Source organism: Gekko japonicus, unplaced genomic scaffold (assembly GCF_001447785.1).
Source record: "Gekko japonicus isolate JY-2015 unplaced genomic scaffold, Gekko_japonicus_V1.1 scaffold370, whole genome shotgun sequence".
NCBI classification, from domain to species: Eukaryota; Metazoa; Chordata; class Lepidosauria; order Squamata; family Gekkonidae; genus Gekko; species Gekko japonicus.
In genome coordinates, this window is record NW_015174285.1 from 823,713 (window position 1) to 835,586 (window position 11,874).

Here is an 11,874-nt window from a genome sequence, read left to right on the forward strand (position 1 = left end):
GTCCACTCAGTGAGAAGTACAGCCATTACCGCAGCCTTCAATCATCAAGCCTCAGTGGAGGAAACATGCAAGGTGGCAACGTGGTTTTCAGTCTCAACCTTCATAAGACACTACAAACAATTCCTTCTTCTCAGCTGATGCCACCTTTGGGCATAGAGTTCTTCAGGAGATGGTGGAAGATCAGTTCCCACCTGTCACTGAGACACTGCTATTGGAAGTCCCATTCCAAGATGCCCTCCTCTTCAGAGCAAGAATGGAACCTTGGATACTCACTGTGAAGGGTTCCTTCTGCTCTGAGGTTAGGAGGGCTTGTCCCACCCCCACCCCAAAAAAAACAGAAAGAAAAAACATGAACATCTACAAAAGTGGGATCTTGAGTCTGACATGATCAAGTTGCAGGGGAAGATGCCTGCTGACTCTAATCCTGCTGCTTATCATCAGTTATGCTTCTAACAGTGATTTACCTGTTCAAGTTGTTATTTTATCTTTGTTCTGTTCCTTCGTGTTCCTGGGTTCATTAACTCATGAAGTAACCAAAGACAGGAAATTTAAGAGTTTAGTCCTGCCTCCCTGAGGAGTTGGTGGGAATCACCCATTCCAAGATGCCCCCCTAACCTCAGAACAGACGGAACCCTCACAGTGAGTATCCAAGGTTCCATTCTTCAAGCACATCAACAACAGTCTGAGTAGTTTCGCATTCAGCTGCCTGAGCCCCGTTAAGTGTCCTCCTTGATCTGGTCCACATTGTTATCTAATAGTTGTTGCTCTCCTTTAATGTTGCCTTCTGTCTGTGTTTTGCTTGCTCCCGTACCTCAGGTGCCGCTCCCTCCCGATAGTCGCTGTTGTTATTGTCACACCTGTACTACACACCGTCCCTCCTATCTGCCGCTGCAGTCTGTTAGTCAAGGAGCTAAGGTCTTTACCCTTCTTGTAGTCATGTGTCTCTGGTTATGATCAACACTTTCTGTAATCAAAGCTACTCTTCTTGAAAGCTTCCCTCATTCTATCCCTGTTCCCTCATTCTGTTCCCTTCTCTTTTGAGTCTGTTAGTAGATTGATTCATTCCGTTTCCCCTCACATAACAGGAGAGGAACTTTGAAGACAAGCTGGGAATATTTCTCACCAGTGTTAAAACATGAAAGACATACTGTGAAAGACATACTCCAGTGAAAGACATACTATTCTACAATTTTAAAACCACTCTTGCTCGGGGAGAAGAGTTCTGTTACTTACACTACACAAACGTAACCGTAGGTTGCTTACTATAGTTTTTGAAGACTGGCTGTGAAGACTGTAGAGAACCACTGCCAGTCAGAGCAGACAGTTTTGACCTTGATGTCCTACTTGTCTGACTAATTATAAGGCAGCTCTATATATTCATGTATACCTGATTCACTGCTATCAGTGAATTTCAGCAAAATGCCATCAGAGTGTATCAATGTATGTGAATGCTTGAAGAAAATTAACTACTCATATCATAGAACAAGTTTTCTGTAGCCTGATGTGAAAGACTGACCTCAGTATTTATCATGGGATTTTAAATTCATGTCTTTTAATTTGGTACCTAAGACTTTTTAAGTTGGCCTAGATATCCTTCTCCCAAAACTGAACCAGTTAGTAAACAGAGATTTTAAGTGTCTGCAGTTCTGCCTTCAGATTTTTGAGGTTGAGTGACCTGCCTGACATTGCCTTTCTTTCCAATATTTTCTAGCTGGAGTCATCAGAAGTGGACCAAGACTCTCAATCCCATGCTAGTGTGTCCTGGGTTGTAGAGCCCAAGCAGGATTCCAAGAGGACCCTCAGCACTAAGTATGAGACTACTATCTTCTGAAAACAAATCCTGCATCCATCCAGTCTAACCGTGCCTTTGCAGTCTGATCTGTCTGCTCTTCTAAACCCCTCCTTCCTCCCATTGCTGGCAATAGGTTTGGCACCATCAGAGACAGCAGCACTAGGATACCATAAACTAAACAGCTTTTTGTATCTGATTTCTACTGAACACTGTGAATTCTCCTAACTCGGAAACAAGGGTAACTCACTGAAAGAGCCACCTATTTAAGATGTCTGTGAGGTGGGAGAAACAAAGCCAATGGGAGTCGAATATATGGATTTGAGAAAACATCTGATGTTTGTTGACTTTCTCTTCATTTTGACACTGTGAATTTCTGGGGTGAAGTAACACTCCACAGGCCTTTTCTATTAAGAATTCTTATTCTTGGATTGTTTTAGAACTTTGATCTCCAGTAGGTACATGCTGTCTCAATCTAGATTTATACCTCCATACTGAGTCATGGCCACAGACTGTTCCAACAAGTAGTGTTCTTTACCTGTCATCTCAGAAGACGCTAACCACTGTGATACTGCTTGCAAACCTCTTGCTCACCAGATTTCCTAGCATGGATCCCACTCACAATCCTTGCTGTCCCTGGAAACCTCATTGCATGGTATAATTTACAAACCTATTAGGCAGTGTGACTGCTCTTGTTAAGCTCTTTTTTCGCTAGGAGTTGGGCTCGGTATAGATAGTGCCCTCCAAGAATATTTTCAGCTGTCCTGTAAATACACAGGGGACCTGCTTTTTGCTGTTTTCATTATAGGTTTTGCCACTAGGAATTTCTGTTCACACCAGCCATTCTGCTTACAACCTTTTTTGAATATCATTCTTTGGATTTTGAATCTGTTAAACCTTCCAAAGGCACAGGTCATGAATTCTAAACTGTGTGCAGACATCTCTTAAGGTATAGAACCAAAATGTACAAGGTATGGGGATGGTGGTAATAGAAAGTATTATTCCTATAGAACACATTTTCCCTTTGGAGGAAAACATTTAACAGTCAAAGCCTCATGTTGACATTATTTCCCTGGAGTCTGCTAAATGCAACATTCTAAGTACCCTGGAGATACCAAAGCGTTTTACCATTTCCAGACAGGCCAGTTGTGTTGTGTTTGGCTTCTCACATTGTTTAAATACAAGCTTTACCTAGCTCCTTTAAAAAAGACTGCAAAAAATTACTGACTTTTGTATTAAGACCAAATTTTTTCCTTCAAACCAGTGGGTTTTAATATAATAAAGGAGCTAAAACGACAGACTAGTTACCATACTGGATAAAGCTCTTAAACATCTTCCGAATTTCCTCTGAGAGAAAGTCAGTCAGTGGAGTACCTGGGGCTTGGCACTTGTTGTCCCTGTAATAATTTCCAGGAGCAGTTTCCTTCACAGTTCCATTCTCCCGAGGATCCTTCCAGTGTGAGGTGTTATGATTCTTAGATCTTGTTTGATTTTGCACAGGAACCAGGGTTGTAACAACGGTGAATATTTAAGCTCCTATATACTACTTACACATTCCTCTCTACATTTGGGTCTTGCTCTGTGACACCAGAAAAGTGGTGATACAGTGTTATAACTCCTTGTAGCCAGGACCTCTGAAGCTTTTATAGCTTCTTCCTTATCTTTTTACAGAGTTGTATTTCTTAAGTACTTCCGATAATCATGCTTGTTCCTTTTCTTGCTTTGGTGAGGCAAAAAACGTCAAGGTGCTGTAACCACCTGTTCCAAATTGGGAACTATCATTGGATAAGAACCAAAGGTAGTTAAGCATGCAAACACAACTTAGGAAATCTATAATACCTTAGCAAGAACATTCTTAAACTTGCAATAGAAAAGAGGTGCTTCTCTTCTTCCCTACTTGCTGTAGTAAATTCTGCTGCTAGTCTTTGTGGCTTAAATAAAAAAGCCCTTTAAAATACTTTGAGAGGTAATCTCAAAATACATCTGTGCTTTGCATGTGTTCCCATGTTTGATGTTTGAACTCTTAAGGAAATTAAAGAAACACACAATTATTTCCCTCCTTTTCTCCATTGTCAAGGCTGGTGGCTATTAATCAGACATCCTGAAGCTCTCAGTGACATCTGAAAGTGGTGTTGGTGTTTGCTTTTTCCAAAACAGTGTACATGCCTTTTAGTCAGGAATTATCGAGGAGATATCAAAGCAGCCAGTTATGAACAAGACAGCCTTTTCCATTTGGCTGTAACCCAAAGCTGTGGCTTTGTTAACATGTCCGTCATCGTAAGCATCCTTCAGTTGTTTGACATAAATGAAAACACTCATTCCCTATTTATATTTCCATTAATATTATCCCCATTCTGTTTGCTTCTGCCAAGCTGAACTACAGACATCTGCGTTCCACCAAGGAAATGTAGTAAAGGGGCAGAGTACTAAGAAGCAATGAAATCCTCGCAGTATGAAGATCAACACCCGGCTCTGGGATGTGTCCTTGGCTACTCATTAAGGACTTCCAGAGTTGAGTGAAAAGGGATTCCAGTGACAAACTAACAAAAAAGTATGCATTTCTAGCAAGAGAATGGAGACTTCTGAGGTCAAAAGACTGATGCCATACGTTCTAGCTTGAAACATTTTTTTACAAGCAGTAATATTGTGAAATCCACATATTCAATGTAGCGTATTGCACTGATGGGGATGGAGAATCTTAACTACTAAAAGAAAATAGAGGATATGCTTTGTCAATCAAAAACAGCTGAGAGGACTCCAGAATCATTTAACGGTATATTTTCTCCCTCAGCTTGGGTAAGCAGCAGACAGATTCTGAAATCTTTGCAATTATAAGCATTTAATGTCAAGGTACTAATACTAGATGATGATTTACACACTTCATAAGCTCACTAAGTGGGAAATAGATTGTCTTAATGAAAACCAACAGTATGTAGCTTTGCAAAATGCAGGTACAGAGCCTACTTTCACTGCAAAGAAGGGTAGCATTGTAATATTTCTTTTCTGGTGAAAATACAGTAATTTTCTCCCACATATATACTTACATTGAATAACTGGACTTATGGCTCTTTGCATCTCATTCAATTGCCATTTTTAAAAAATATGGTTGTGCCCTGGAGGGTTGGGATTTTTAAGGTTTAATCACTGATTAGCACTTTTTATACTACATTATTTAAGTAAACTTATTATAACAGTTTCAGAATATAAAAATGTGGAGAGATTTTGGGCATTATGCTGAAACAGTTGATTTCTGGTTCAGATGGAAGCTGTACTATTATGCTTCATGTAACTTCACAATCTCTAACACTGGTTTTGGCTGTAATTAATGCATCTTTCTATTGCCTTTTTGGAAAGATGAGGAAGTGCAAATAAATCAATGGTGGGTGTGAGGGTTTAGTATCCTGCTACTGTGTTAATGGCTTGTTTAATTTTCAGTTACTGCTGTATCTTTAAGATGTAATTTAGTGTTATTCCAGTTGATGAAAATGCAAAGGGAACCAAATGACCACCCAAAAGGTCTGGATTTGAAAATAATTTGTAGATGAATTTTGGGAACATGGCATTCATTTTAAGTCCATATGTGACTAGTATGCTGGTGTTAGTATAAAAACTGGTATACTGATAAGTCTGTTCTGAGAGAATGCAAACTGAACTGCTTTCTTTGGAGAAGGGATAGCATTAGAGGATGGTTGGTTGCAGAAAGAGATGGTGAAAACTTCCTACTTGTTTCTTCCAGTGATCAGGTGCTTCCTTTCTCAGAGTTTACACAGATGTAGCAATATCTATGATGGCATCTCCTATTTAGGCAATCAAAGCCATTGTGGACTTGGCTTTTCCTCAGAGCTTGTTATACTCAGGCTTGAAAACAGTTTGGATGCTTGTACAGTATTTGAAATTTTTGCCTCTTCACAGGGATGTACAGCACACTGAGAAAAATGCCCTGTATTCCTGGCACTGAATTTTTGAGTTCTTCAATGCAAATGGTATCCCTATTCCTAGCCCTATCTGTGCTCCTTTTGCCAGTGCTCCATAAGTTTCCTGTTTCACAAAGATGTCTGTCATCAGTGGACTTAAATTTCTATCATCTTTTTATTCAGTTCTGGTCATAAAAACTGGCCTTAAGCTTTCCAGAAACTGAGCTTGAGGAAGGTCTCTTTGAATATGAGATACATGCCAATTTGCCCCTCAGAAAAGCAATTTAGAGCAGTTTCAAGTAGTAAGCTGTGCTGGCCTGCTTGTGGCGCTTACAGACCAGATATCTGTTAGTACATCACCTTTTTTAATAACTTCCACACTGAAACTGGAATGGGTTCGGTAATACTTCACTCCTCCATTCTGTCCCCTTTTGCATGATCAGTATGAATGTCTATCAACAGGACTTTTTGCTATACTTGCCCCTGAGGGAGCAGGCAGATTCTTGATAACAGGCAGTTTGGTTTACAATGTAGACACTTTTTTGCTAATTGTGATGTATGGCAGTGGGACTGATTTGTAATAAAATGTTATTTAATCTGTCTTTGTATTTTGATACTTGAACTATTTCCTTTTTATTTCCTGTATATAAAAAATGTTACTCTGTCCAGTTTGTGGTACCAAACATAACCAATCTGTACAACAACAACATAGACTGACCTCACTACAACAAGGCGAGACTGTAAATATTCCTGGGCTTCCAGCAGTCGTTTTGTTGTTATGTTTTTTCATAACTGTACAACTTAGAACAGACTAAATTAATAAAATTAGACACACCTCTGTTTTGGTTGCTGTGATATAAGTATTATAGTGTGCTGTGTATTATGAGAAGGCTACAACCTTAAGCATGCTTGTAAATACCTTTCAATGAAATCAACTGGGACTGCCTTATAAATAAATGATTGAATCGTTTGATACTTGTCTTACCCTTCCCAGTTGATGGAACATGTGCCAGATGGTCTAAAAACACAAAGTAACAACAGTAGCCACCACCTGGAGGCTGGCAACCTGAAATGCAGGGTTTCTTGGTTCTCTGTCATCCTCTCTGGCTAACGTTTCTCTCTCTCTTTTTTTTGAGCTGTTCAAAGGTATATTGTGGCAGAACTTGGCATTCTCAGTTGGTATTTCAGCAGCTTCAACAGTCCAGCTGTACAAGTGCTTTGGATACCACTGCACAGAGCAGGGCAGCTGCTTAGTTGATTACACTGAACTTTGACCCAAAGCACAGTCTGAACAATTGCCAGTCTTTTTCCCTTCTCCCTGCTGCCACGTGCTCTGCCTCGTTTGAGATGGTTAGTTAGGAATCTGTCCTTCCTCCATTCTTCCCCTCTGGAAGCAGAAAATTCTTCAGTATTTCTGAGTAGTAGGGACCAAACACCTGTCTGTTGTGGGCAGTCAAACTACCAAACCTTTGGCCAACTTCCAGCAGTTCTTCCTGTACAGGAGCAAGGCCTTGGGGGAGATTCTTAGTGTTCTGGCCACCAGGAGACACACAGTGGCCTAGAAAAGTTTGAATCCGTTGCTCTGTAGGAATTAAGATAGATGGTAGGAACAGGGTTGGTTCCCGTAAGTGTCCCTCTCATTAGGGACTCCTAATAAATTGTAAGTTAGATTATAAATTTAAGAATTAAACCACTCTTAGAACAAGACAGTGGTGTTGCACAACCTTTTTAGAAATTTAGTGAAATAGAACGCAAACAATACTAATGTCACAATATATAATCTAACCACATTTACTTTTAAAGCTTAAAAGCAAGTCTTACATTTGACAAGACATTGAGGTTAACCCGTTTTACCTCATCTACTGAATTAACAAGTCCTTTATACATACTTTGTCCTGGATGGTGTAATGTAGTCAACACCAACCATAATTGTGGAGATGGATCAAAAGCAAAATGTACTCTGGACCAACAAAAACTCATTTGCAGCTTGGTTTATAAGTCAAGCTGTTTGCCAATCACTAGTTAAAACAATTAATAGCATGTTTAAGAGTTCAGTAACACCTTAAAGACTAACAAATTTTGTGGTAGAGTATGAGCTTTCGTAAGTCACTGCTCACTTCCTCAAATACATCTGAAGAAGTGAGCAGTAACTCCCAAAAGCTCATACCCTACCACAAATGTTGTAAGTCTTTAAGGTGTTACTGGACACTTAGTCTTTTCTACTGCTACAGACAGACTAACACAGCTACCCATCTTTATTATTATTATATTTTTTTGTTTGCAGTTTCTTGCAGTGCTCATCTGACTTGTGCAGCCTAACTCTCATCCATGCCATCTTCAATTTCGTAGCATACAGATCTGCCAGGAAAGTGCTTTGAGTAGACTCCATAAATGAGTCCACTAAACAACTACACACACTGAATTAGAATGTTTGTAGGATTTGTCAGCAGCACTGGGGCTTAATTCATTGAGAAGAACACTCAAGAGTTTCCTATTTTAGCCTATCTTCTCAACTTCTGCTGTAGCACTGTGTATAACATGTAGTGTGCATCCTCTGCTGTTCTAGAGAAAGAAATCTCAATGTACAAAAAGCTTTAAAATATTAGTTTTTCCTTTCCTTTTTGAATACATTTTTGCCTCATTTTGTAAACATGGGAATTCAAATTATAGCAAAGAAAAGACAGACACAGCATTATAAATACAGATCATGATTCACATCCTGGAGCTGAAATCCATGCTTGTGTAGTCCAGTCTTACACTGCATTCTCATATTCAAGTGTAAAAATCACATCAAATATGCAAGAATCCACTTTTATGACTTACCAATTACCATTCGTACTGCATTGTCCTTATCTGCAATGCTCCCGATCTGGCCTTTTAGCGAAGCAGCCTTGTCGTTGCTGAGAGCAGGGTACCCCAGTTGGCACAGAATGTTATTTACCTCCTGATGTATTTGATTGCCGATGTCCAGTAAGGCGTCTTCTAACCTAAGCCATAAACAGATGTAACAGTGTCATGGGCTGCTCCTTGAGATTTACCCGGGGATAGCTTTTTATAACCATGGCAGTTAAGAGTCAACTTGCTGTCATTTCACAAAATTGACTTGTCAATGCAAGATAAAAAGTGGTGGTTGTTCTTGGAGCTCACAAAACCAAAATAGGACCCACAGTAAGTAGGAAATACCAAAAATCAGCAAATACCATGCTACAGACGGTTACAAAGTATCTCAAGTAACATTTATATATTTTTTCATTTTTGTATTATTTTTTCTATATTTCTTAAATTATTCAGCATTATATTAATTATCATATAAACATAAACACATAGAATCATATATCCAAACATCTAAGTATCGTCTTTTTATATATCACAAAAGATATTGCACAACCCCTTTATTAATACCAGTCCTCCTTAATTGTACAAAAGTTGTAAGAATGAGTACTAATTCAAAATAGACTTAAAGGAGTCCTCCCTCTTAAAACTTTTGTACAATTAAGGAGGACTGGTATTAATAAAGGGGTTGTGCAATATCTTTTGTGATATATAAAAAGACGATGTTTGGATATATGATTATGTGTTTATGTTTATATGATAATTAATATAATGGTGGATAATTTATAAGAAATATAGAAAAAATAATATAAAAATGAAAAAATATATTAAAATTACTTGAGATACTTTGTAATCGTCTGTAGCACAGTATTTGCTGATTTTTGTTCTTGGAGCTCATCAGCTAGCAAACAGCCTGTGCCACTCTTTAACCCCGTCTTGCTTGAGGGGTGTGCTTTGATGTGTCCTTGACTCAACTTCTGCACAGGCTGCTCTCCTGTTCCACCTATCTATCACTTGCATGGTGACAAAAACAGGTTGCTTACCTGTAACTGATGATCTTCGAGTGGTCATCTGTGCAGCCACACCTATGGGATTATGTGCCTGCGCTGATCCGAATCGGTGGTATGCAAAGCTCACAAAGGGATTTTCGCGCCTCTCTTCCAGGCATGTGCGGGAACCCCACTGCGCATGCCTAAGGAGGAGGGGCACGGACATCCCACCAGTTCCTTCTGACCGCTGTCATGTCAATAACCAGAGAAAAGTACTGAAGCGACAGCAGTGGGGAAGGATGGGCGGGTGGTGTGACTGCACAGATGACCACTCGAAAATCATCAGTTACAGGTAAGCAACCTGTTTAGTTTCTTCGTGGTCTCTGTGCGTCACACCCATGGGAGATTGAAAAGCAGTGGCTCACCTGGAGGTGGGAGCTGTCGCAAATTCAATGCTCTGCCGACGAAAGGACTAGACGACCAAGGTCCACTCTGCGGCGTTCACGAACATCAACAGCGTAGTGCTTGATGAAGGTGTTTGTCGACAGATCACAGATCGCAGACAGGGAAGCATCCTTCAAGAAGGCTGTAGACGCGGCCATGGATCTTGTAGAGTGCACTCATACAGGCAAGGGCAACGGGCGTTTAGCCAACTGGTAGCACAGCTTAATAGTCTCGACAATCCATTTGGAGAGACGTTGTGCTGAGATTTTAAGCCCTGCAGAATGACTGGAGTAGGAGACAAATAGATGATTCTCCCTCCTACTTGGATGTGTAGAAGAGCAGCGCCCTCCTAGAGTGTGGAGGAGTCACTGTTGTCCATCTTCCGGTTTAGGGAAGAAGTTAGGCAATAAGATCTCTGAGGTTAGTTGAAATTTGGAGACCACCTTAGGCAGAAAGGATATGTCAGGGACCAGTCTCACACCGGCAGGAACACAAGGAAAGGTGGGTCGTAGCGTAGAGCCACGAGTTCGACCACCCTCCTGGCCAAGGTGATGGCAACAGGAAAGGCAGTTTTCCATGCTGCATGCTTTAGCTCGCAAGTCTCCATGGGCTCAAAGGCCCGCCCCATGAGATGACGGAATACCAGCGGTAGATCTCACAAGGGTACCAGTGAGCGGATTGGTGGATACAGGTGGAGGAGACCCTTCATAAACCTCTTTGTGACCAGGTGAGAAAAAACAGAAAAACCGTCGAAGCCCGGGTGGTAGGCCAAAATAGCTGACAAATATACCCTGAGTGAGGAGTGCGAGAGCCCCTTCTCTGCCAGTGATAGCAGAGAGTCTATGACCTGGTCAATCCTGACAGAAGCCGAGGGGACATCAGTGGGGTGTATGGAGGCTGAGAAGTGGGCCCACATCCCACTGTAGGAACGTCGCGTAGAATCTTTCCTGGCATTGAGTAGCACAGTGTTGATTCTGTCAGAGAAAGTTAAGTGTCCACGAGATAAGATGTTAACTTGAGCTTGTACACCTCGTGGAATAGGAGGGCTCCTCCCTCCGCCAGGAGCATATCTGGCACCTGTGGGAGGGGATAGTGTGCCTCGGCTAGCGAGAGGAGATTGGCGAACCAAGGTTGCTTCAGCCACCAGGGGGTGATCAGGATGCACCTCGTATGGACCCTCATGAGTCTTTGGACCGTTCTCAGCAACAGAGGCAGAGGCGGGAACATATATAGGAAGTTGTTGTCCCATGGGTACAGGAGTCTGTCTCCCAAAGCCCTGGGATCCTGAGCCGCCCTGCAGCAAAACATTCCCCAATATTAATTGAGAATTTAAGGCAATTTGGCTAACAGGCGTACCCCACTTTTGAAAGACGGGATGTAGGTAAGTCCAGTTCAGCTCCCAGTTGCGATGCTGAGAGAGACCCCTGCTGAGCAGGTCCACATGCACATTGGCCTTGCCAGCGATGTGTGAGGCAATGGGAAAGATGTGCAGAGGCATGCACCAGGCCCAAAGGTCCAGAGCCAGGAGGCAGAGACTGCGGGAGACCATTCCACCCTGCCTGTTAACGTAACTGAGGGCCATCATATTGTCGGTTAAGACAGTTACGCATTGTCCTGCGAGCAGAGGCTGGAAACATTGAAGGGCCAATTTTATTGCCAACAGTTCCAGAAAGTTTATGTGTCCCTTTGAGGATACAGCATCCCACCTGTGACCTATGGAGAGGCCGTTAAGTGGGCTTCCCAGCCCCACAGTGAAGCGTCAGTTGTGAGGGTGAGAGTAGGAGTGGGAGGACGGAATGGGATCCCCTCCGTCAGGTTGTCTGACTGCATCCAGCACAGTAGGGAGTCACGTACCTCTTGTGGTGGGGAAAAAGCAACCGATTGGGACATCCTTAGAGGCTTGAAG

General features: G+C 41.6%; 2 protein-coding genes across 2 annotated transcripts in view; one reads left to right on the forward strand and one right to left on the reverse strand.

Annotated features, from left to right (window-relative positions):
- The window catches only part of ANKS1A (ankyrin repeat and sterile alpha motif domain containing 1A), a 184,781-nt gene extending 182,825 nt beyond the window's left edge, over window positions 1–1,956 (forward strand). Inside the window, exon 27 of the mRNA XM_015423975.1 lies at window positions 1,712–1,956. Coding sequence (XP_015279461.1) covers window positions 1,712–1,831 — 120 coding nt within the window. The 3' untranslated portion in view covers window positions 1,832–1,956. The remainder of the gene's footprint in view (window positions 1–1,711) is intronic.
- Window positions 1,957–7,058: 5,102 nt separating this feature from the next.
- The window catches only part of TCP11 (t-complex 11, testis-specific), a 53,485-nt gene continuing 48,669 nt past the window's right edge, over window positions 7,059–11,874 (reverse strand). Inside the window, exons 7-8 of the mRNA XM_015423955.1 lie at window positions 8,527–8,690; window positions 7,059–7,285 (exon numbers count right to left, since the gene is read on the reverse strand). Coding sequence (XP_015279441.1) covers window positions 7,059–7,285; window positions 8,527–8,690 — 391 coding nt within the window. The remainder of the gene's footprint in view (window positions 7,286–8,526; window positions 8,691–11,874) is intronic.